This window comes from Hemibagrus wyckioides, linkage group LG23 (assembly GCF_019097595.1).
Source record: "Hemibagrus wyckioides isolate EC202008001 linkage group LG23, SWU_Hwy_1.0, whole genome shotgun sequence".
NCBI classification, from domain to species: Eukaryota; Metazoa; Chordata; class Actinopteri; order Siluriformes; family Bagridae; genus Hemibagrus; species Hemibagrus wyckioides.
This window is the reverse complement of record NC_080732.1, coordinates 2,978,418-3,005,320: the sequence shown is the minus strand read 5'-3', so window position 1 is coordinate 3,005,320 and position 26,903 is coordinate 2,978,418. Positions and strand designations below refer to the sequence as shown.

The 26,903-nt window shown below is 42.8% G+C and overlaps 1 protein-coding gene across 2 annotated transcripts; it reads left to right on the top strand.

The window, feature by feature from the left end:
* The first annotated feature begins 4,132 nt into the window (after positions 1-4,132).
* Positions 4,133-26,686, top strand: boc (BOC cell adhesion associated, oncogene regulated). 2 transcript variants are annotated; one of them, XM_058375982.1, is made up of 19 exons: positions 4,133-4,540; positions 14,953-15,068; positions 15,203-15,490; positions 19,519-19,665; positions 20,465-20,608; positions 20,779-21,066; positions 21,609-21,881; positions 22,038-22,303; positions 22,399-22,564; positions 22,654-22,716; positions 23,046-23,264; positions 23,409-23,587; positions 23,742-23,841; positions 23,936-24,058; positions 24,237-24,422; positions 24,565-24,755; positions 24,926-25,014; positions 25,182-25,297; positions 25,469-26,686. In XM_058375982.1, the coding sequence occupies exons 2-19, from the start codon at positions 14,969-14,971 to the stop codon at positions 25,594-25,596; spliced, it is 3,066 nt and encodes a 1,021-aa protein (XP_058231965.1). In that variant the 5' UTR covers positions 4,133-4,540; positions 14,953-14,968; the 3' UTR covers positions 25,597-26,686. The 2 variants fall into 2 exon arrangements, with proteins under 2 accessions (XP_058231965.1, XP_058231966.1); XM_058375983.1 differs by lacking the exon at positions 4,133-4,540 and adding an exon at positions 8,159-8,177.
* Positions 26,687-26,903: the final 217 nt, after the last annotated feature.

Genomic DNA, 26,903 nt, shown 5'->3' with positions numbered 1-26,903 from the left:
TGTTTTATTCATTAATGACTCACTAATGGGATCCGACCTGATATCCTCATCTCTCTTTTTAAAATTATTCATTTGTTAGATACTTTAAATCTGATTTAATCGTATATCTGAGCATCTGAGTGCTGAGCTTTTTCAGCATAACTTTGCATCATAGTCACCTGTATACCAATATATAGTTATATATATATTTTAACATTTTGTTACTTCTTCAAATATATCTGTTTTATCCCAATTAACTCCTTTTGTCCTGGATCATGATAAAATTTGGTAACATATCAATCGATCATCCTGTTTGGGGGGATATTGTCTGTGGTGTAAATAATTCCCCTCAAATCAACATGTTGACATCACATCACAACACAACACTGATTTAAGGGGACATTTTAAATGTGGTGGGATTTATAAGTCAGAGCTTTCCAGACACTAGACACTTACAATATTGACTGATTTGTGAATGCAAACATGTTGAAATATGTGTCTAATGGCTAAGAGTCTGTGAGTGGTTCTGTGGCTAGCATTGCCTTATCATAACTACTGAGCTTGGGTTACTGCTTGCGTGCATTTCTTTTCTTTTCCTTCTGTCCATGTGGGTTTCCTCTGGGTTCCATGGTTTCCTCTGGGTTCTCTGGATTCCTCCCATAGCAGTAGTTTGCTGCTCTACTACATTTCCCCTTACACACTGAATGTGTGTGTATACATGCAGTGTTTCTGGGAGCAAAAACATGTCATATAAGCAATTTATCCATTTCTTTGAGTAGTGTCTGGACTTCTGAGGGTGTGTAAACTTTTGCACTCTCACCACGCTAACAAAACCTGGCCTATCCAGCTCAGGTTAGGTTCGGGTTGCACCTGAAACCGCGCTGAACCACATGAAAACAAGCCACACCAAGCGCTTATTAATAGAGGCTGTGTTGTGGAGCTCTTCATGTGAGAAGAGCGCCGTAATTACACGTAGCGCGTATGTCAAGAGTAACTTCTCATTAACTCGAACCCTTAAATAAACCCTGTTAAACTGCTGTACAGTGCACACAGGACCTGCCATTTATTACCCATGATGATGATGATGATGATGATGATAATGTATTACAATTACAATCAAGGAGCTAAACGCTGCACCTCTAATCGCTCATGTATGGTGCAAAACAGACAGCAAAATAAGAAAATGCAACAAAATACAGAAGGAAATTCAAAACATAGCCGATCTTCACATACTCGGTGCTGATTGGATATGACGTATAATTCTCTCAAGGAAAAGTCTGTTTTAAAAGTTTTAGTCTGTTTTGGTGTAAAATCATAAGCCTAGTGATAAACGATTGGAATGTGAAGTCACTTATGTTGGTTAGTCTCATGTTTAATCTAAAAAAGTGAAACATTCTCCAGCCAATCAGCAAGAAGCATCGGATGCGTTTTCGAATTTGTTGCATGTTCTGATTTGTTGCTATTTTTATGGTTTGTTAAATGCAAAATGCTCAGTCAGGTAAATCTTTACAGACGTTCACTTTATTCTCAGTCTTGAGACTTTGAATTCTTATCCTCATCTCATTCTGCTTTACTGTATATAAACCGACTGCTTGTACGTGCACATTTTTTCACATAATCATGCTATTTAATTTCAGTGCCATTAAAAAAAAATTGTATACAAGGACAGCGTAGTCCAAAATACAGACTTTTCCGAATACAGCTTAGTAATTCTTCACTGTCTGGCAATTTTGCTGTCTAGTCATGACAGAGCACCTAATCAGACTGCATCAATTACTGTGTGTGTGTGTGTGTGTTCTAGATGTTGCTGTGTTTCGAGTGCAGCTGTGTACACATGGGCCAAAAGCCTAAGAAGCTAATGAACATGGAAGTCTAATCCATCCTCTCCAGCAATATCGTCTCTTGTGCCAAGCAAACCAGCAAGGAAAACATGGTGGCTCTGACATGGCATGCGAGGATCAAGCGCGGCCAACCACACACAGCGCCGCACAACACACTCACACAGAAACTCTCGGCCGACTTGAAGCAAACGCTTTCTTCAGGTGAGGTTAGAGAAGTATTTCTGTGATCTCTGCCAGAATGGCTGACAAAGATGTTCTGATTGAAAATCAGAGAAACCAAAGTGTGGTGCTGTGGTGTGAAATTCGGTGTTCAAATCTCACCTAGAGTCGAACCTATGAGCTGCTTGTGAAATTGTGAAGGCTGTTCTCTTGCTCATATTAAACATCTGCACTCTTTGACACCTGTATATCTGTCTAATGATGTATAATCACATTATAAATCGATATCTGAGTGACAGTGTCTACAGTTAAAAGCACAGAAGTAATAAAATCCATCTGAATTTAAAATCATGTTCAATGCACACTTTGATTTCTTTCACTGAACCCACCTGATTCAATATGTTTGACCAAACTGTTGACCAACAGAACGTCTCATTTGCATTTCTTCACCAAACCTGCCCTGCTCCGTTCCTGTAAAAGAAGCCTGAGTCATATTTGCTCTCTGAGGTACATCATTTGGGTCTTAACCCTAAACAGAACAGAGTGTGCATAATATTGTGCGTTTGGCTTTTAGACATTAGCAAAAGTCCCTAAATAATGTCCTCTGTGGTGGAAATAGTGAGGTTTCTGCTGCTTCTACAAGTCACAGGCCAAATGCAACATAAAACATCATCCCGACTGGCAATATTCCCGCTTTTAGTCACACTTAGGCCTACTTAGAACATTTCTGGAAATGTTAGAGCTGTGTCTGAAATGGAGTAACACTCCCTGCTCACTTTAAAAGTTCTATGATACATTATTTGGACATTTGGACATGAACCCTAAGTATATTGTGGGGTGACCCAGAAAATGTCAAAATGTCCTGAATGGTACAGTAATCAGTAAATTTTGTGAACACACATTCTGCTGTTTGGGCTTCGAATGAGTAACAGGGCAGATTATTCATGTAAGGGTGGTGCTGGCGGAGTCTGTCCAGCACAAGGTGTGGACACAGGCGGGATGGGATGCCAGTCTGTTTGTATTGCAACACACACACACACACATTTGCACCTAGGGACAGTTAGCATATCCAATCCCTCTATTGGCACAAAGAGGAAACCAGGGAACCCTGAGGAAGCCCATATAGTCACTGGGAGAACATGGAAAGCTCCACACAGACAGTAACTCTAGCTCAGGTTTGAACCTCATCCTTTTAGGCAGTGACTTGTGTGGTTTTCTTCCAGGTGCTCTGGTTTCCTCCCACCTCCCATAAACACATACATAGGTGGATTAGCTATGATAAATTGTCAATACCTACCCATACCATTTGGATCCACAACTAAAGGAGGGTTAGAGAGGGAATTTCCAGATACATCGTATTGCCAAAGGTTTTGGGACACCAAAACATTGAATTCAAAGGAACTCTTAATGCATCAGCATACCAAGACATTTTGGACAATTTCATGCTCCCAACTTTGTGGGAACAGTTTGGGGATGACCCCTTCCTGTTCCAACATGACTGCACACCAGTGCACAAAGCAAGGTCCATAAAGACATGGATGAGCGAGTTTGGTGTGGAGGAACTTTGCAGAGTTCTGACCTCAACCCCATAGAACACTTTTGGGATGAATTAAAGCGGAGACTGTGAGCCAGGCCTTCTCGTCCAACATCAGTGCCTGACCTCACAAATGCGCTTCTAGAGGAATGGTCAAAAATTCCCATAAACCTTGTGGAAAGCCTTCCCAGAAGCTGTTATAGCTGCAAAGGGCGGGACAACTACATATTACATTCTATGTGCATGACGTCCCAAAACTTCTGGCAATATAGTGTATGCAGAGAAAATGAGACTGATGGAGGTTTTTCGTGCTTGTTGTGATCTCTGTAGTAGGAGTCTGTTGCCCCAGCACAGCTGCGCTTAGGGACTGTGAGCCTCAATAACACAGGGGGCACAATGCAAACCGGGGCAAAACCCTGAGGGGACGATCGCATACCAAATCAGGGGAAAACAAGTCAGAGAGCTCAGGGAGGAGGAGTGGAGGAGGAGGAGGAGGAGGGGGGGGGTCTCAGGAGGATTCTTAATTTCCTCCAAATAACTAGTGTAGTTTTGCGGTAGCGGTCATTAAGGCGTAGAGCTCGTGCGCTGAGAATACCCACGCATATGTGCTTGAGATTTTCTATTAAAATTGCAGAAGGTGTAGAAAGACACAGAACCCAAGCTCAGGTTGGAGATTTTGAGATTTGGGGATCTATTGTTCAAATCCCTCCCTCTTTTTTTAGGAAAGTGGGAGGAGCCGAAGCAGAGCCAAAGGGAGAATTGTGTGAGAGCTCAGTCATCCAAAAACGGCCTTTCAATGGGACAAGTTTGGGGGAGCCGAAGAAAATGTCGGTCCCACCGCAGTAAATTACTAAACTAGCACAGCGCTTTAGAGGGTGGGAAAAAAGGCAAAGAAACACTTTTACTTCTTTTCTTTTTCTTTTTTTGGGTTTGGGATTAATTTCTGCACGAGCTTGTTGGGGAAAAAACCTTCTTCACACTCCATAGAGAAAAAAACACAGCTTCATCTCCAGCACTCGTTTTTTTGGTAAGTCACCGAAAACATTCACGCTGATGTTTTTAACTTAGCCCAGTGCTTCGGAGTTCATCTTTTCCACACCAGTGCTCAATAGAAATGTATCGAACATGTCTAGAATGATGTTTTAGCTCTGAAATGTTGCGCTCGTGACAGAAACAGACACATTAATAACGCTTTAAAGGTAAAAATGTTGCACGCGCATTGATGCGCCTGCTAAGCTAGCTAACACTTCACAGTTAACTTTGCCTCAGTGTTTTTGTTTCGGTGGTCGCTTTAAAAACGCTTAAATGTTTCTTTCACAGTATTATAAAACACCAGTATACACCCTGTTTCATTTTTAGACATCATTCTGCTCTAGAAAATTCCAGTTTTAAAACTTTTTTAGTTGTTACGTGAGTGATGTGTTGCTGTGATGCTAAGCTCACTGGCTGCAGTGTGTAACGTTATGTACACATGTATGGCTTTTCAAGTTCCTTTTTAAAATAGATTTTCTGAGAAAACATTCCATTCAGGGCTAAAAGTGAGTAAAATGAAGTTATTTAAGATTTTATACCTGTACTAGTTTGGAGGATAGCACAGGTTTATACAGTTTTAGGATGTTTGTTGAATACTTTTCCAGGCTTCAGTGCCTATAACATATTTCAGACTGAATAAATGATCATTACATAAATCCAGATGAGTTTATTATCATTTTATGTGTAGTAAGCAGTATTGTGTAATTTTTCTTGCTCTAGGTATTAGGAATGAAACATGCTGTCATCCTTATCAGCACTCAAGTCTTCAAATCTGACACTTTTATTTACTTATAAAACAAACAAAACACATTTGTTTTTCCGAATTGGGAATGTTAACTTAATTATCTGAATATGTTATCATCATATTAGCATCTTATAAATCAATACCTGGAGTTAATCCTCCTTTATGTACTTGTTTACATTCGGTATTAGTTTCAGTTCAGTTCCTGATGAATACAGTAGGATCATTACAACAATCTGAATGCTACCCTGATTAGTAGTCGAGTTTAAAGCGTCGATACGTAAATTTTGTGAATCCACACATTTTATTTCAGTTACATAAAACGACTCGATTCGGCTCCACGTCCCTGTTGTACATACTATCAGGATTTTAGCCTGAGGTTTCTGAGGTTTTTCATTTGATTAGAAGATATCACCGTTTAAGGAAGGTTAAATACGCTTATTTTAATATTTATACATATCAGACCTGTAAAGAAACACCTGACTGTCTGATCTGCCTTTGTGTTATTACATACGTTCTCAATTACTTTTCCTGCAGGTATTGATTATTAAATAGTAGTTAAATGATAATAATCTGAATAAAATGCTGAAGGTTTAAAGGAAAAATATGCACAATATCTGTGAGTTATTAAACTCTAGGCTTTAATACTGATATTAGAATATATTTACTAATAATATTGCCTTAAAGCAACAGCTGGTGACTTGAATTGAGGGATTCAGCTCCATGTCCTTTATTGTATTTAATACATAATTTCTCATAAGGTTATTTAAGATATGACTAACTTAACGATTGGACTTATCAGCTTTCAGTATCAATAAACCTTATCACTCTATAGTTTTTGCAGGACGTTAGTCTACTTTGAGATATAACTAGGATGATATTCATTGCTTACAAATATATGCAGCTTTATTTTCTTTTCCTTTATGGCTTAGTGATTTCCAGAGATATCACATGTCCAGGATCACTGACGGACCTGATCGTTTTGTCATTTGGAACAGATCCTGCTCAGACTGCTTCATGGAGTATTAAAAACATTCTTGACAATAAAGGGAGCCGTAATGCTGTCAGTGCCAGAGTCATTAAAATTCAGCTATTGTATTACAGACATGAAGAGAAGATATTCGATCACGCCGAACTCAATTTGCGTTTGAGGGGGGAGAAGTAAAAAAAAAAACCTTGGCTTCAGTGTTTTCGTTGATGATTGGCGGTCGGGTGGATCAAAGTTATTCGGTAATTGAATCCAGCCTGATTATGTTGTTGGCTGCCGTGGCATTCTGACCTTATTTGGTGAGGGCGTTATTTGGGAAAGGCCTATTAGCTGTGTGCAGATGTAGGCCCAGATTTTCGCCGACATGCCCTCACAGCCCTGAATTCTTTTGGTGTAACAGGTATCTGGGGTGAGCAAGCTGGGCCGGGGATTTTGGGGAAGTTGATAGAGGCACATTAGAGAGACGGGATGAGGGTATTATGTTTCAGGGAGACGAAGAACGATGAGGATATTGCCAAGAAGAAAAAAAAAGAGAAAAACAGTTTTGGTGTGAACGGTGATTGCTTTTACAGGGTCAGAACTTGTTTTAAAGGTCAAGGCGCTTGTCTTGGCACATCATATCTGTAATGTGAAGTGGGAGAAGTCTTGTAAAACGTGACATTTTGTTCCCCTTAAACTTTCCTACATGATGTGAAGGACCTCAGCGACTCTTCACCCACTCCTGGCTTGTTGTAATAATAATAGTAGTAGTAATAATAATAGTAATTATAAACTCCAGCTCCACGGAAGAGCCTTAAGGATCCCTCTTTTTCAGGAAGTAAAGAGCACTCTTCAGAGTTTGGGGGAGCGTGAAATCACGTTTTATAGACCCGTCCTTTCCCTTGGGTCACCTTCTGTTTCTGATTGAGAGCGCGTCGTGTTTCTGGCAGGGGAGGGATTTTTTTTTTGCGGTGCTAGCACTGCCTTTGGAAAGGTTTATTGTTTTCTTAAAGGGTGTAACTTCGCTCTTAATTCACGAAAGGAACACAAAAAGAAAAAAAAAGAAAAGCTTCCTCGGGGTAGACTTTTATGTCCGCTTCAGCCGGTATGCTCACACAGTCATAACAGCCTGCAGGCAACAACCAAGCAAGCTCGCGTGTGTGTGGTGGAGGAGATGCTCTCCAATCAGGATTATCTTCTCATACAGGAATGTAGAGCTTGTCACTTTGCTGTTGATAAACGCCCTCGATTTCTCAGGCTTCTTTTCTTGATCGAATGTCAGTGTGTCAAGGGAGAGGGAGATGGAGCATGATCGGGTTTCCTACAAGGACTGGCCTTTTACCTTCTTTACTTTTTGAACTCCATACGATCAGATAGAGAATGACATTCATCACTCTCAAAGCTACGTGATGAGGGTTAAAGCGACACGGTATTGATACTGTAGTGTGGCCTGATTTTCTGAACATGTCCTACGTACAGATTTGAGGTACATGAAATAGTGTGATCATGAGATTGATATTTAAATGGAATTTCCTGAACCAAGTCTGAGTTCTCCATGACCATGTGGACCATCTGCGACGTGTTCTTTAAGGAGAACGATGCCGTGGTACGGCGGCCATGTGGCAGAGCACTTATGTTTCTGCTTTGAGCCCCTGGAGGCACCGATCGGTCCTGTACAACATGTTGCATGCACATTGGTGGAGGCATGTCTACGTCGAGCAACCCCTTTCTGATTGGTCTAGAGATCTAAGATTATAACACACTTTTTTTGATTTTCTCAGAGTGACTGTCTATAGTTTATCAGGGATCTCTGCAGCGTCACAGGCATCACGAGCTCTCTCACACACATATGCACACTTTGTTGTTTGCTTGAGTGCGTCTGGCACAGGGTCATGAGCCAGCTGATGAACTCCAGGCTCATAAGTAAGTAAGCTGTGTGTGTGTGTGTGTGTGTGTAAGCGTGTGTCAGGACAAACAGCCTAGTCAACAGCATTTGTCAAGTAGATATTTGAACAGAGATTAAGGGCCGCTCCACGAGCCAAGAGAAACTGAGACACACTCCATTCACACACTCGCACTGACTCTCATTTACAGAGCAAACACTGTCAATATTGCCTTTACACACAGCGCCGAACACACTCACTCACTCACACACACACACACACACACACACACACACAAACTCCTTTTGAGCACAGATAGAGGCGTATGAATTTACGCAGTCTGTGTACAAAATGATGTTAGGAAAAGGGACGGGGTTAACAGTCGTATCTTCTATCACAACCTAATTAATTAAATAGCTAATAAAACCTAACATCATCATTATTGCTTGTTTTTTTTTTCCACCTACAGATTGAATATGTGATTATAGGTGAAACCAGCTGTAGTTTATTTTATCCTCATCCTGCTCTGATGATGAAACTCTCACTCTTCTGGAATATTTTGTCACTTTTTAATAAACATTACAAATGTCTTTAGTGTGACTAATCAGTGTTTACTTTCTGTTTTGGATTTTTGTGTGTTCCGATGTAAGTTTACTGTACAGGGAGTGCTATTTGGCTAAACTCTTTCAAAATGGCGTAACTCAAGAGGATCATTGTGGCTTGGCGTCCAGTCAGTGGCTAAATGATGCTAAGTGGTGGTCTAGCCTGTGGATGTGTTCATGAACAACATTTGTTTCAGAAACCCAACAGTACGGTGTGACATTCTAAAAATCTAATGAAAATAGTCTGATGAATAACTAAGAGAGTGATGCAGCGGCACTTTAGTCCTTCAGTCCATCCAGTTCTCTCATCTCTTGATTTGCTGTACATTCTGCTCAAACTTTCATGCTAATACTACTGACCACACCATCCTACTCATCATCATGTAGATCACCTTTGCCTGATGTAACTGAGCTGCCTCTCTTGAGTCCAGCATTTGCATCAATGGCTCATGTACATGTCTACTGGATTTCCTGTTCATATGATGTTGAGCGTTGCTGGGAAATGAAATCGTCTCGTGGGAAGAAATGTTCTGATTTAACACAGAAAGCTGATCATTATCCCTGATTTAGAGAGGTTTTTTTATCGCCATGGTTACTGTGATGAATCAGAACCGTTGACATGAATAACGACAGTACAGCATCAGCTAACAAATTAGTGCCAGCATCACTAAACACACCTGACGTGCATCAGTGTAAACATGATTAAAGTGTTTCCCTTTAACAATCCAGTTTTTCTTGTCGGGATCGAGGTTGGCATGACGCCACAGTGCGTTCGGAAGCTTGCAGGCTACCGTATGAAGTGTTTGTTTGTTCAGTGGTTGGTGTTGACCTTGATGTGTCTACAAACCATGTGGTCATGGGTCCTGCAGGTGTTTACAGAGGCCACAAGTATGTGTGTGTGTGTGTGTGTGTGTGTGTGTGTGCGTGTGCGTGCATTCATGTGTGTGTGTGTGCATGTGTGCCAAACCTATGGGCTACCCCTCACGCTCTGTTTTTAGATCACGCTTAAACGTCGCTGCTGTTTGCTTTCCTCGTTCGTCGTGTTTACTTCTATTCATATTTAGAGCCACTGCACTTTATCACACCAACCGGTGCTTATAAACAGTTTATGCACACTTTATTACTATTGTATTACGCACTTTCCCCTCGCCTCTTTTCTTTCTTTTTTTTCTCTCTCCTTGGTTCTGAAAGACTTATTGGTGCGCAGACAGGCAGTCTGAGTGCTCCGGGTTCCTGCTGAATAATGTGGAGAAATTGCTTTTGATTTAAAATTGGTTCCATTCACCATGATGGAGGAGTTGCCAGAACAGCAGGGGCCCCTCCATCCCTCCATTCCTCCCTCCCCTCCTCACCTGCATAATGCTGACATGTGTATATATGTATGTAGGTGCGTGTGTGTGTGTGTGTGTGTGTGTGTGTGTGTGTGTGTGCTGATGCAGAGAATCACATATTTATGCTTACGAGAGTTTTACAGCCTTGTGTGTGTGTGTGTGTGTGCGCTTGCTGCGGGAGTTTGGGATTTATTGTTGGAGACTTGACAACAAGCCTCAGCCTAGTTCTGTGTGTGTGTGTGTGTATGTGTTTTAAATTTAATGTCAGCTTGTAACCTAGTGCCTGTGGATGTTTATTTTTCCTTGGGATGATTAGCATAGTAGATTGTTTGACTTTAGTAGATATTTGTAGATTCTGCATCAGTACGCTGTTTTTATGACTTACAGTTGAATTTAAAAATGTCATTAATGAACAAAGTGTTTAGTTTAGTATATTGTGTTAGAGTTCAGATCTGAAAGGCCACCTGTAGCCATACTGAGGTCATGTGACCACTACACTGCCCAGATCCACTAATTACTGCATGCCTTGCTAATTGAAGCATGTACTATAAATTATGCAAATGCCCTTCTTCATAATTGATTAGAAATCCTGTACTTGGCTTGATCTTTTGCTCGTTAATGCCCTGAGAACGTCTGCATCTCATTAGTCTTTTTTTTCTCCCCCCTTTCCCTTGTCAGTGTGGGGGGGTTTGGGGTTTGCTGCTCATTAATACATAGACGAGGAGGGGGGTTATCGAGGAGGGAGTATTGACCTCGTTAGTGGTGCTTTTGATGTTTCGTTTCCAAGCTTGGGAGCGACTGATGTTTGCTAGAGTCCAGACAGCACCAATGAGAGTCTGCTGTGTTTCCACCTGCCATACAGCCTCTCGGCTCCATTAGGAACATTCCAGGAGTTTTGTTCAGATCGATTGATGTGTGCTTCAGCCAACAGCCGACCACATGGTGCAGCAGTACAGTCAGACGACCCGGTTCTAATGAAGCTCTACACTACATGGGGGGAAAAAACACCTTTTTTTTTTTTATTTATATCGACAATTCTGTATATTGTCACCCAGCACACTACTGAACTATTAAACCCAGGCACAAAAATTAGGCTGAAACCTCTGTGGGTTAACCCTTAAAAGCCTACACCTCATAAACCACCACTATTTCACTATTTCCACTATTTCACTATTACACTGTTTCTGTATTGCTGAATAATCTGGATATTATTTGCAAATTTCAAACAGCAGCTTGTTGTTCAGAAAAGGGTTTAAAGAGGGTAAAGAAATGTGTTTTATTTGCTGTGGTCAAAATTTAGCTTACCTCAGGATTCCTCCACCATTTCACACCCTCACTTCATTGCTCCGTTACATAACGTCTCCCTTATTACGCTGGATGTTTTTTTAACCGCATAAAAAAACCCTTATCTCACATCCACCCCCCTCACTACCATCACGACTGCTGCCTCCATCTCTCTAAGCACACTTGGTCATCGAGCCCCCTGCCCCTCCTTTGGTCCTTCCCTTTGACCATTGAGCCCATCAGCTCTTCCTCTGGCCCTTCAGAGAAGCGTCTCTCTTTTCACACTGGGGCCTTGGGGTTATTGTCCTCGCGCCGGCTCACTGCTTTACAATGACTCTCCACTCTATTAAGGTGCGTTCTGCCTGTTAGCGTCACCCCGAGCAACGGGCCTCCCGCATGGCAGCTATTCGGCTGGGCATTGTGGGCCGCGAGCCCGCGCAGCCAGTTGAACCCAGCACTCCTCACACTTGACACCGCATGTGTTTATCTAAAGGAGGGGGGCACTTTGTGTTGTTTGGAGAATTTGCGATGGCTGTTGAAGGACATAAATGGGTAGCGAGGGAGAGAGAGAGAAGGGCGATAAATATTCAGCAGCTCAGCTCCTGAGAAGGAGCTAAGACACTAAGAAGACCCCCTCCACCTCACCCCTTCCTCATCCTATTCCCTTATCCCTCACTCTTCTTCTCTCCTCCCTCCGCACCAGAAAGCAGATGGAATGTGAACGGCGTGAGAGGCGCTCACCGAGTGCAGAGAGCCGGTTTATCCAATTAGCAGGGTTGTCAAAATGAATTTATTCACACAGGCCGCAGGGACAATAGTGCACTGAGTGGCCCGAGGAAAAAAAGGGGGTTCAGTGACAATGAGACTTTGTGAAATGACTTCTACACACTCTACATTCACTCATAAAAGGCTGAGGTGATGATATGAGTGTATTGGAATGAAGTTGTGTGTGTGTGTGATTGTGTGTGTGTGTTGATGCTTGGGACAGGTGGTGCATCAGATTGACTCTGGACAGCTGTGTCTCCCTCAGTGTTAAAGAGAAAAGTTTGTGAGTCTTCTACTCACAGTAGCACTGATAATAACTATAACATTAATAACATTAATAACATTAATAAATACGTGAATTTGAATACAAGCTATATTTTAATGGCTCTTAGACAAAAATGTAGCACTATGCCTCAGTCATATACCGTTGCTGACTTACTATTGGTGATAAACAAAATAGTTTCCGAAGGCTTGCGCTCCTGGTTGTAGGTCTGTGGCTCGTATTATTAGAAAGAGTTTATTAATAATAAATCATTAGTAGTCTCCAGTCTCTGGTCTTGTGTTTGACCAGTATTTCAATAGCTGCATTTTGTCACGCCAGTGGAAAGAATGTTAATTGTAATCCAAGACCTGAACAGAGAGACAGAGGGGAGGGGCAGAGAGAGAGAGAGAGTGAGTGAGAGAGAAGGACAGAGAGAGAGGGAGTGAGTGAGAGAGAAGGACAGAGGCAGAGAGAGAGAGAGAGAAACACAGAGGCAGAGAGAGAGAGGGGGACAGAGAAGGACAAAGGCAGAGAGAGAGAGAGAGGGGCAGAGAGAGAGAGAGAGGCAGAGAGAGACAGAGAGGTAGAGAAGGAGGAAGATATAAGAAAAACAGTGATAAATATAGAGATGGGGCAGAATGAGAGACAGACAGGAAGAGATGGAGATAGAGAGACGCATAGAAGGACAGAGCAAGAGACAGAAACATGAGAAGGAGACATGGACAGACAGACAGCAAGAGACATAGAAGGATGGGAGAGAGAGACAGAAACATGGGAGGGAGACATGGTGAGACAGACAGGCAGCAAAAGACATAGAAGGATGGGGAAAGAGAGACAGAAACATAGGAGGGAGACATGGTGAGACAGACAGGCAGCAAGAGACAGGCAAGGATGGGAAGAGAGAGAGACAGTGGGAGAGAGACATAAAGAGTGACAGGGAAAGAGAGCACCAGAGAGAGAAGCAGTGTAGATGACGTAGACGAAACGACACCTGTTTTTGGAGTGAAGAAGTGCAACAAACAAATTAATCAACAAACAGTCTGGCACCTTTCACACAGCTGTCAGGACAAATGCAGATGTGTGTCCCGCTGCTGAGTGTTGACTGTTTGGTCAGATGGACAAGAGCTCTGCTTACTTGTTATGCTTCCCTCCTGGAGATGAAGTTTCAGTGTCAAGTCCTTTCCGCTCGGCTAAAGAGATACAAAACTGTGTGTGTGTGTGTGAGTGAGTGAGAGGCTGTACTCACGTAAATGAGAAAGACAAGCCTCTTGTTTAGGAAAAGCCCCAAACTGCAGCGCGTCTCTGGCGAGATTTGTTCAGTCGGTGTGACATTCTGTTTGTTTTTTTGGCATCGAGAAGGAAAACATTTGTTTCGTTCCGACCCTGAAGTCTTTAAATGCATCACGTTTAATGTGAGAATCTGGTGAACGCCTAATGACTGTGAAACTCAGACAGGTTCACATCTCAACGCACAAGCAGGGTTTATTTTTCTCTTTTAGACTCTTGTTCATTTCTGCCTGGCCATGTTTGGAGCCCTGAGTCGGTTTGTGAAGTGTCATTAATCATTTACTGTGAAATTATAGATGGGTATGAAGACAGGAGTGAAAGAGAGAGGGAGAGAGAGAGAGAGAGAGAGAGAGAGATTGGCAATTTGGGAGCAATGGACCACCCTCCTCATCCTGACGGGAAGTTGTTAGTTTAACCTGACAGGAAAGAATTCGAGAAACTTGGCAGTAAGAGAAGGGCAAGAGAGAGAGAGAGAGAGAGAGAGAGAGAAAAGCTCCTTCCTGCATTAACTGTTAATAGACTGACCATTACCACCACCACCCCCCACCCTTCTCTCTGTCTGTCTCTGTTTGTTCTGTGGATGAATAATGCTGCCTCTGTTTGGGCCTCTCTCTCTCTCTCTCTCTCTCTCTCTCACTCTCTGGGCTTCTACCTATATCAGTTACACCTGAATGAGGGGAGGCTCAGGTTTCGGCTCCGCTATCCTGGCGCCCGCCTTCACATCATGGCGAGTGGGTGCGGGTGCTCGGGTTGCGTGCTTCCAAGTTGAAAGTAAAATACTCTCAAATTAAACAACTTCAATCTTAGTCACAATTTCTCCGCACCATTCTCAGAGGTGGACCAATGATAAGTCCATTCTCTTTCTTTCTCACCCAGCAGGCGAAAGGTTCACGCTGCTGTTTTGGTTGCCTGATGAGGCGAAAGAGTCTTAGTTAACAGTGTAATTACATGCTATGTAAATTTATGTATAAGATAGAGGCTATGGAAAATGAATTGCTAGGAAGGGGATGATATTCCTTATCATGTTCTGATGATCTTTTTCATGTGGCACCTTGCGTTTGACTGTCCTGCTAGTAAGAGGCCAAAACAGCTGCTGATGTCTAGCCGTATAACTAATAATGATATTCCCAAGCTACTGATTTTGTGTTTATTTCTAACACAAAGGCTTTGTTATGATGCAGGCTGAAGCATCATTGTTTTAGTTGTGTAAACTGCATGTGTTTTTATTCTGCTCTTCTGGTGTCTAAACAGTTTTCTCTCTCTCTCTCTCTCTCTCTGTGACAGAGGTGGTATATGGAAGATGTCGAGAATGGTGGACTGGATAGCGTGGCATCGGAAGCTTCAGGTGCTTTTGTGTTCAGCTCTTCTGTGTTGTCTGCAGGTCGCTTCTGCTCTCACCGGTAAGCTTCCCACATAATATCTACAGCTTTATGAATCCCAGTTTATTTTCCAGTGGCCTTATGCGATGTGGAATTTCATTTAACCACAAACCCGAACAGAAGTTTCATCTTCATTTCTATCTTCTTCCGGCTAGACAATGACGTCCCGGTGTTCACAGAGGAGCCGCTGTCCGTGGTGCAGAAGCTGGGGGGCAGCGTGACCCTGCGATGCAGTGCCCAGCCCAGTCAGGCCCATATCAGCTGGCGCCTGAACGGCCGCGAGCTCTTCGCTAATAGTGACGAGGCCGAGCTGGGCGTGACGATGCACCCGGACACACTCTACATCCCATCCCTCTCTAACAACACGCTGGGACGATACCAGTGTGTGGCCAGCACCAATGCGGGATCACGAGCCAGCATGCCTGCTAATGTCACTGCAGCCAGTGAGTACATGACGTCTAACACACGTGACAAAAGAACAAGCTATATACAATTTGCATTTGTGATGCGGTTTCTGCATTTAGATTGGAATCAAATCTGAGATATAATTACCACCCCATAATTATGTTACCCCTGCTTATAAAAGCATCCCAGTAAAGCTTAATAGTTATAAAATAAAAACCATACAAACTTGTTTTCGTTAAAATGTAAATGATTCCCCTTGTGATCACTGATGCAGTCTGGGTTTGGGAATGTGTGTGTTAGCAGCAGCGATGCAGTTTTAGTTCAGCAGGGTTTGGCTCTGGTGCTTGTGTTGGACAGTGATGGAGTGTGTGTGGTGATTGTGTACAATGGTGACGTGCCAGATTGTAGTCTAGTGCTCTTAGTGCTGCTGTGTGTGTGAGAGAGAGAGAGTGTGTGTGTGTGTGTGCGCGCACGTGTGTACATGCATGCTGTTGGCCGTTCTGTGCTTGGGCCAACATAGAATGGGGTGTGTAATGTAACCTGTGTGTGTGTGTGTGTGTATGCGCACAGGCCCATTAGTGCAGGGCCTCCTCCCTGTTCTCCACTGCATTCCTCTGGGTTGTGTGTGTGTTTGGGGAGAGTTTTCTATTTCTCTGTGCAGTGTGTGTGTGTGTGTGTGAGGTGGACATATGTATTTATGAGAAAGGCTTCAACTGTGTACACGCGATGATTCTGTAGCTAGTTGAGACAGGAACCGGTATGATGAGATGTGATGAGGTCTTTGTCTCCATCCTGACCTCTGCAAATGAGACAAAAACACTTTCCATCATCTCCCCTTCTCCTCGCCGCTTCTCCTCCCCAAGTATTTTATGGAGCGTTAAATTTTGCTCCACTCAAAGAGCACTTTCAGTCCCTTGTCTCTTTCTCCCCCTTCCCTGTTTTTCTTCTTTTTTTTTCTCATTCCTTTTTTTGTTTTTCTCCCTCTCCTCTTGCCTCCCTGGACCCTCTGTGCCTCTCTCTCTCTCTCTCTCTCTCTCTCTCTCTCTTTGCTCACTCTCTCACTCTCTCTCTCTCTTTCCAGACTCCCATTTCCTGAAGCATAAAAAACGAGGAGGTAGGTTTTGTGTGTGTGTGTATCAGATGTAACTGATAAGGCCCCTCTCCCCTATGAATCAGGCTGATGGAGCTGCAGATGTGGAATTTTAGCCAGAGTCTAATTTAATAAAGACCCCTCTTCCATCATCCAGAGAGTGGAACAAGTCTTCTGGGAGGCTTTCTGTGTGTGTGTGTGTGTGTGCGTCTTGTCTCCATATTTCACTTGTGTGGCTTTTTTTCTCATTTGTCTCTGCTCTGTGAAAGAGCTTGGCTCTCCCTGGTATCTGCCGCTGTAGGAATCCTGTCTGAGCTCACTCCCACCGGGGAGACGGCTGTGTTTTATTTCAACCTCTCCACTCAAATTCTTCTTGAGACAAGCAAGCCTCCCTCTCCTGTGAGCCAACACACACTCCTCTCACTCCATCTCACACACACACACACACACACATATCGGGCGCATATAATGTGCCACAAATTCATTCCCGGCTCTGATTATGATCACCCACTGAGTTGCTCTTGCTCTTATGAACCCACATTAATAAGCAACATTCCACATTCTTTAATCTTCTTCGAAGCAGAGCTAAAATTTCAGTGATTAAATTCTATGCATATTGGAAACAAATCCTTGCACCAGTCCTGTAGATCACCTGGGACTGAAGTTTCTTACTCACAGTCTGCAATCTGGTTTCACAATCTGGTTTCATTTCACTCTGTCTTATCCAACCTCTTATAAATTGTCTATGGAGATATGATGGGGGAAAAAAAGAAAGCTTGGAAGGAAGTAGCTGAGATTGTTTGGTTGCTAGTTGCTAGTACAGTTTGCTAATCAAAGCTAATATGAAGCTAAGCAAGTAGAATATATATCAAACAACCACTATCAGTGTTTCTAATGAGTTAGCTTTATATATAGTTACTAAAAAACTCTGGACAGGCCACCCCAGCATGCTGCAAACAGTAGCGGTCACTAAGAGAGATGCTTACAAGCAGCACAAGTTTTCTTGTAGTTTGCTCGTGTGATACAGGTCTACACGGTATCTGAGTTGTTTTTATCGTCTCTAGATTACCCAGTAACAACACACACATGTCCACACACTCCTCTGATGTGATACAGACTGTAGCTACTTTCTCTGAGTCAGTTTTAATGGCATATTCCAGGCTTCCCAGGAGCAAGGGCACACACACACACAGGCTCCACAGCTCCCCACACACAAGAATGATGAATGCTAAGAAAGCCTGCAGCGTGTATGAAACGATTGCCAAGAGGAGTTGGAAGCAAAGCAGATCCATTTTCATAAATACCATTAATCCTGAGTGACTCCCAGCATCCCCTGCTTCTCTGGCTTTCCAGGACACACACGTACTCCAAGTGCACCTCGCACACACAATGCATGCATTCATCCTCCACACACACACACAACTTTGCCTTTGTCTGTTTTCTTCAGATATAGCGATGCTATGGGTACACCGCGCACCCGAGAATTGACTTTAAAGGAATACTCCAGCTTGAAGAACGTTAGATTATTCCTTTAATCCAGATGTACTTTGTCTAACAAACATGCCAATGTCCTCTCCTTCTGTCTATCTGTCTACCCCCCCCCCCACTTCTCTTTCTCTCTCTCTCTCTCTCTCTGTCTCTCTCTCTCCACCCTCCTGGTTCACCTGAGACTGAGTTATGGGGGGGGATAACTGAGAGCAGGAATGTGTGTGTGGGGGTTGGTGCAGGAGGGGGTTAAAGGTGTGCTGGGTGGAATTCGGGAAGCAGGCAGGGGGGGAGCTATAAAAAGGCCCTGATTGATTTAGCAAACGGAGCGTCACACCGCCTTTCTCCATCTCCCCCCTCTAGCCTGCACCCAGTCTGAACACATCCTGGGATGCTCATCTCCTTTGGAATGGGGTGTGTGTGTGTGTGTGTGAGTAGGTGCATGTGTGTACAAGCACTAGCGATTTATTATACCAAAGTTTTAAAACACAAGTGTGTTATTTTATTTTACACAACATATAGATGCGCTATCACCAAAACAAACGCACATCATAAGAGCTTCAGGTAAAAGACAGCGAGCTAGGCAGGCCGAGCGCGTAGCTAGTTCTGTTTCCGTTTTTCCAGTCATGAGTTATATTTTGGACTGGAAACCTTACACAATTCCACCCTGACTCATCATAGTTCTGCATGACTGCGAGACTTCAGAATTGCCAAAGAATGCAATAAAGCTTAATGAAAAACAAGCGCTCATATAACCTCAGAACAATGAACAGCGGCCTGTTTTCATTAGAGGAGAAATCAACAATTTTGGAAAAATTATTCGATTCTGAGGACGCGGAAAATATTTTTTTTTCTCATCTAAAGGAAAACATTCACACGCACTCAGGGCTAGTTGTGCTGCATTGCGGTTCAGATTGGTTTTCTTTTGCTGAAACTCAAGAGGAAGGTGACCTTTGGCCTCTGACCTCATTTTAGCTCATGGGCAAACGGGAGGTCAGAGCAGACAGACTCTTTGGCTCTGTGTCTTAAGACTATTGGGTGTCTGCCCATTCGATATCCTACTGAAATCTCCAAACGACACGCAGTAACACTCTGGTTTCCTAAGTTTCTGCTACTTCAAGAAAGGGACTTGCACATTCATTTTTAAATCTGAGATCTTAATGATGTCTAGGGTTTAATAAGAATTTTTTTTTAGTTTAAACTTTTATTGACATGGCTGGTCTATTTTCACTTTAGTTAACTGTGTTGCCTGCTGAAAGTGCTGTAGAGAGATTTAGCCCTCGTTTTATCAGCGATGCAGCGGCGCTTTAGTTCTTTGGTCTGTCCAGCTCCCTCACTCTGCCTCAGCTCTCATGCAGTGCCTTCACGCACCTCATCTCATAGATCATTAACAGAGCCGAGTCTCTTTCATATCTCAGCGTCTTCTACACAAATCTCACAATCACATTACTTCAGTGCTTGATGTGTACGTGTGTGCGTGTGTTTGTATAGAGCTGCGAGACTTTGAACCTGATGACCAGCAGGAGATCGAGGTGGACGAAGGGAACACAGCGGTGATCGAGTGTCATCTACCTGAGAGCCAGCCCCAGGCGCAGGTCCGCTACAGTGTCAAGCAGGAGTGGCTCGAAACATCTAAAGGTAAAGACTCAAAAATCTCTGGAACGTTCATCAGCGTTCTCTCATTCCTACCTCCCTCTATCAGTTGTCTCGTCTCCAGGACCTGATTTTGCTGGAATGCCGGCCGTTTTATCTGCACTCTGCTATCGCTTACACACAGATAAGCCACTTTATCAGGAATAAGTTGAAACATGGGAATACTTTTGTTTAATTTTGCATCTCCAATTATTTGTCATCTGTAAATCTTTCTCTCATGCCATGTCTGGTTCGTAACCCTCTGGCATCCGCGGCCTCCCTGTTAGCATGTTCTCCATGCTGCTGGGTCTTTTTTTAGGATTTATGGTGCCCCCTGCTGGAATTTCATACACTATCCACATACTGTCATTTTTTTCACTGCTCCTTAAGCAAAGGGGAAAAGTCTATGAAACACTGGTTCATTTTTAATTTAATTTTTGTTTAATTTTTTCTGCAGGTGTTTTCTGTTTAGTTTTTTCATTTTCTCTGTATTTTTATAGTGTTTTTAATTTAAATTTTTTTGACAATAGATGATCTCCATTTTGTTTTTTTAGGCATTTTCATTTTTGCAAAATATTTTAAATTGTACGTATATCCAACAAGAATTTTATTTGGCCAGATGAATCTCTAGCTTGCATTCAGTTCTAGTTTTTTAATAAATTGCTTTATTTTTAATTACCCACTTGTCTAGTATTAGTTTTATAATCTAATCAGCTCCTTAGCCATCATCAGTGGTCATTAATGCAGCTTGTTTGCTGAGTGTGTTGGTGTAGTGATAACCTCTGCCCCCTGTCTGTCACTATAGGGAATTACCTCATCATGCCATCGGGGAACCTGCAGATCGCCAACGCCACCCAGGAGGATGAAGGGCCTTACAAGTGTGCTGCCTACAATCCAGTCACTCAGGAGATCAAGACCTCCACCTCGACTGACCGCCTGCGCATTCGCCGTGAGTTCACACACAAAAAACACTCCTGTTTTCACACCCTTTTATTAACCACTATGACCGTTATGGACGAAACATGAAGGTACAAAGCCCCAAATTTTAACTATATGGTCTAACTTAGTAGAAAAGCACACTCTCCGCTCTGTGGTCACTAAGTTGTGTCACTTGTGCAGGTTCAACGTCTGAGGCAGCGAAGATCATCTACCCGCCAGAATCCCGCTCCATGACGGTGCGTAAAGGCCATAGCCTGGTTCTGGAGTGTGTAGCCAGCGGCACCCCGACTCCTCAGGTCACCTGGGCGAAAGACGGTCGAGAACTAAGCCCTCAAAACAACACTCGCTTTCTACTCAGCAACCTGTTGATTGATGCAGTGAGTGATGGAGACTCGGGCACGTATGCCTGCCATGCCCACAACGGCTCTCCTGGCACAGCAACCGTTCTCTATGATGTCCAAGTAATCGGTGAGCGCTCAGGGTATGCCGGGACAAGTCTGCGTGTGCATGCCGTGGGATACACTGTCTGAATTAGTTATGTGTTTCTGTCATTCACTAAGCATACAAAGACTATTTTATGTTTTATACTGGAAAATATTGCCTGGAGAAATACTGGCAGAGGTTTAAGGGGTTTGGATTAGTATTACTCCTGTTGTATCTGTTTAATAACTGGTGCCATTTTGAAAGCTGAGAGCAGTGTGTGTGTCTGAGACAAAGATGAGGTTGTTTTTGTGGGCTCGTCTCTTGCCAGATGTGATTGATTAAACCAGCTCTGCTGCTGGCCTAATGAGCGCTTGCTGTTTCATTAGCAACCAACCATCAAGTTCAAAAGAAATAGAGAGAGAGAGACAGAGAGAGAGAGAGAGAGAGAGAGGAAGAGTACAGACACAATGGCCAAATCTGTAAAAAAAAAAAAAACAAGCACAGTATTTTATCATTCCTGGCCAGATCATATCCATATACTGCAGCTCTCTCACACAGCCTACTTACTTTCCTGTATCCTCTGTCAGAGCCTCCTCAGGTGCGGGTGGAGCTGCTGCAGCAGGAGCCAGCGTGGGGAGACACAGTGAGGTTCAGCTGTCAGGTTCGAGGAAATCCGGCACCCAGTGTGGTTTGGCTCCATAACGCTCAACCAATCACTCCATCCAACCATCACCGCCTCTCCTCACACATGCTGCGTGTCTTCAACGTGGGCCCACAGGACGACGGAGTCTACCAGTGCATGGCCGAGAACTGGGTGGGCGGAGCCCAGGCTGCAACAAGACTCCTCACTGTGCCCGCTGGTATGTATCATTAAGTTTACAGTAAATAAGTAAAAGTGTGATGTGTTATGTCTTTGGAATGAGTTTTTCACTTTTGGGTGTTAGAATGTTCAGCACCTTATTTTAGCATTATATTAAACTAAAAGGTGGTTAAATATGCTCTTGTCTTGCTCTCAGCACCCTCAAGGCCGGGTCGACTGCCCCTCATTCCCCCACTGAGCCCTGACCAGTTTTTGCGAGAGCTGCCTCCTGCTCGGCCAGTGGCACCCAGCACTGAGCTTTTCATTGACTGTTCAGAGATCCCTGGGAATGTGTCACCAGCTGAGGCTCCGGTCATCCTCAGCCAGCCTCGCACAGGCACAGCTGACTACTACGAGCTCATCTGGGAGCCTCGGCATGACGGCGGGGCACCTGTACTAGAATATGTTGTCAAGTACAGAAAGGTAAAAGCGCTTTTCACCAAATTTATTCCTAATAGAAATGCAAAAATTTGTTCATGTCATTTAACTTATATTTTCTGCCTTGGTCTCTTTCTCAGGCTGGCGACTCTCTGAATGAGTGGACCATACAGAACATATCTGGTTTAGATAACAAGCTGGTTCTGGCCAAACTGCAGCCAGCCAGTCTATATGAGGTTGAGATGGCAGCGAGGAATTGTGCTGGACTGGGTCAACCTGCCATGATGACCTTCAGGACTGGCAAAGGTACTGCAGCTTAACAAATATTAGACTGAGAAAGTATTGAAGCAACGTTCAATTTATATGAAAAATATTAATTTCTGTTTGGGTTATAGGACGCAAGAATGGTGTAGTAAACGATCGACCCAAAACACCAGAGTCACCACCACGTCTGTCTCGTAAGTAGCTGAATTTTGTCATATGCATATTTTTTGCATTTTAAAGTTTGTGTTTTTAATAATCTCTCTACCCTGAGTTATTCTAACAATAACCAATTCAGTATAAATCTACAGTATATACTAATCTACTCCATCTGTTTGATACTAACCTTGGTTCTCTGTCTCTTGACCTCTTTTCAAACCTAACTCAAATTAAGGACAACAGTAAGTGTGTGTTTGAGTGTGTGTGTGCATGTATGTATTTGTGTATGCACAGAATGCATGTGTATATACTATTTGCACGTATAAGAGTGGCGCCTAAGTTTAACTCCCTGTTCGCATGCTTGTAGCCCCAGAAGCTCCAGACAGGCCGACGGTAACCACAGCATCAGAGACTTCCGCTTACGTGACATGGATCCCGCGTGGGAACCGGGGCTTCCCCATTCAGTGCTTTCGAGTGGAGTTTAAGAAACTGAGGAAGGATGGAGGAGCCGGAGGCGAGTGGGAGGTAGCGGAGGACAACATCTCTCCATCACGCCTCTCTGTACAAATCAAAGGCTTGGAGAAAGGTGTGCTTCATTATCAGCATTCTTCGATATAAAATTATTTATACAATCAAACTAAATATGAAAAAATATACATTTCATAGAAACAAATATGGTTTTATAAACTTCAGCTTTTATGTTTAACAAGCTTGGTTGTTTGTGTTTCAGGGACCTCATATAAGTTCCGGGTTTTGGCAGTGAACGTGCTGGGAGCGAGTCCTCCAAGTGCACCCTCCAAAGCCTACACAGTGATGGGCAGCAACCAGACCAACCCCCGGCCAGTCGATGGACCCTACATCACCTACTCTGAAGCCATAAATGAGACCACCATTATCCTTAAGTGGACTGTGAGTAGACTCATTTTACACCACACTAGTAGCATGTCTGTACTTAAATTGTACAAATAAGATGCCTTCATTAATGCCTTAGCATTAATCCTTCAGATCTTTTAGTTGTATTATAACGAACATCAGTTATAAATGAAACTTTTTTTCTCCTCAGTACACACCAGTGAATAACACCCCCATCTATGGCTTCTACATCTATTACCGACCCACTGACAGTGATAATGACAGCGACTATAAGAGAGATGTTGTGGACGGTGAGTCATCTGAAAAGACTAAACACTCATATTAACGGGCAATGTGACATGTTTTTGGGGTAAACAGCTTAAACTCTGTGGGGTTTTTTTCTAGGAGATCGATACTGGCATGCCATTACCAGCCTGCAGCCTGAAACAGCGTACGACATTAAGATGCAGTGTTTTAACGAAGGTGGCGTGAGTGACTTTGGCAATGTGGTCATCTTAGAAACGAAAGGTGAGTTCTCTTTCTCTCTCTCTCTCTCTCTCTCTCTCTCTCTTTCTCTCTTTTTCTATTTCTCATGACTTATTACACACACACACACACACACACACTAGAAGACACAGCTTGCTATATACTCACACGGTTCCATTATCATTGCTGCTCTCTAAAGATTTTGTATTTGGACTTCCAGCTCGACCCAATCAGAAGCACACGACTCCAGAGACTTCGTCCCAAGGGCCGGACTTAGGAGGTCCTGTACCAGAACGCCCCAGTGATTTAGCATACCTCATAGTGGGTGTGGTGGTGCTGGGAGCTCTCGTGTTCATCATCGTAGCTTTTATTCCGTTTTGTCTGTGGAGAGCCTGGGCCAAGCAGAGTGAGTGTGCCACTGATTAATTGTTCTTTAAAGCTGAATGTTAACACCTCTGGGCAGCTTATTCAGTTTCCTTTAAGGAATAGAAGTATATTTCTATTTTAAATTTAGATGATTTTGTTAATTCTTTGTGTTTGTATTTCAGAGCAAACAACAGATATGTGCTTTCCAGCTGTTGCTGCACCGCTGTCGTCCTGCCAGTACACCATGGTGCCGATGCAGGGCATGGCATTAGTAGATTCCCACCTGTCTCCGGGGCATGCTGTGTACGCACCTAAAGGAGAGTACACCAGCAATGGGAAACATCTCACACACCGCCTGCCCGGACTACACCAGGTACACATTCAGCATGTACAATCTCAGACATTAGTCACCCAAAGCAAGCTGGATTAGAAATGAAATGAAACTCCCAGTGCTGATAAAAATCCTATGAGATATTTCCTAAACTGCATAAATATTATTAAACAATTGTTTGCCAGACATGTGAAATTCTGTCTCTATTACAGGAGGATGCAGATTGTGAAATGGAAAATGGCACATTTTTGCCTCAAAGGCTTTCCAATGGACATGCCCATGCTTATCACTACTCAGTGGGGTAAGAGTCATTAACGCAACCAAGTTTTTGGGGTTCCAAACCAGGCTTAGAGCCGTGATTCTACCAGGGTTTGAATAATGGCTGCTGTGACTCTTTCAAATGCAACTCAAGGATGAATTCCTAGATGATTTAAACCTTGACTAACGTCGTGTCTTGGCTGTCCACAGTGTTCCCGGTCACGTGGAAGAGGATGGCTGCTGTGAGCCAGACGACTCTACCGTGGAGCTCCTAAGCCCTGATCATCCCGAAAACGTGCAGGACAACCATGTTACCCAGTGTTTAGGTTAGTGAATCATTACATTCCAGTTTCCCAAAAGTTCTGAATATGTGCATGGTGCATCTTCGGATAGACTGGCATCCTCGTACCGAATGTTCCCGGGATAGGCTTCAGATCTTACTAAAGCAGGATGAATGGTTCATGATTATTGTTTAATCCTGGTTATATTTTCTCCAGATTTGTCACTGCTACCAGCATCAGAGCCTGTTGGCATGACGACGTCAATCGAAGACACAACACAACAGGAAGTTGTCAAGATCAAGTGTGAAATCCAGCTAGATGATCGAGTACTACACGACGGATGAAAAAAAAAGGGTGCCGTGGACTTAAAACAAAACAAAAAAACGACACAAAAACAGAAGAGAGACAGTATTTATTTTTGTATTAAAGATACTATATTTATATATTTATGCTCATGTAAATAGTTTTGTTATGTTGTATATATGGATTGTTTATATGAGAGAAAATGTATTACTGTGTTTGCTTTGTCACCACCAGGGTAAAGGAAGTTCCCTGTTCAGTCCGTATGAACTGTTCTGCAATTGGAAAACGCTAACACTACCGATCATGCCTTGTAGTTAAAAAGAAGAATCATTATGCTGTAAAGAACGCTTTAACATGAAGATCTTGAGCAGAAGACGATTCTGAATTCTGAAGAACGTAAAGTTCTTCAGAAAAAAAACCTGCCAAAAAAAAATGTTCACTACATGGGACTTTTAGCGAGAAACTCTGGTGGTGCTCGGGTTCTTCGTCCAGCGTTCAAATGTTTTGTAGATATATCACTAAAAATATGTATTTCATCATTAACAAATTATTAACAAATGTATGCAATGTATAAACACCTTGCCTTCAGTTATACTGACTACATGTTATTTTTAAGAAGTGAATGCAGAAACCTGGAATGAACACAACTACCTTCAGATTCAGATTTTAAGATTTATGGAGCTATATATAAGCTTTTACTTCTAGTCTTGTTTTGCTGTCTATTTGTCCAGATTACTCTGACTGAGCAATAATCACATGACCATTTTTGAAATAAAAATAAGCTGCAGTACTGTACAAAAGTCAGAGACCCTTCAGTTCCAGTTTTTCAGTACATGTTAACTATTTGATCCATAAATTAGTTGCATTCAGTCATTTTTACGCATATTATTATGCATGTACTGTATACACATTTCAGTGAAAAGCACAGTCGAAGAATCTTATATTTAGCTCCTTTAAATCTCCCTAAATTCTGAAAACCATATCATTTACAGACGACACTACTGTATCAGTATTAGCCTTCACACAAAGCGCTGAACCATGAAAAGAAATGAAGGAAAACTTTTGGAAGTGGCTGTTGTGGTTACATGACATACAGCATTAATGCATGTAAATAAAGCTGAAGAAATTACAGTGAATGCGTCTTCATTTCATTTTTCAAAACCGAACAACATTGTGGTCAAAAACTACGAATTCTTCATTAAGTTCTGCATGCTTTCATTAAAAAGGCTTTAATGAATAAATACTGAAAAAATACTGTACTTTCTGGCGTCAAGTACTGGTGTGTTTCTGAAGAAAACGTACCAAGTTTATTTAGCTTAGGTTTTTAATTCCACCGTTTCTATAATTA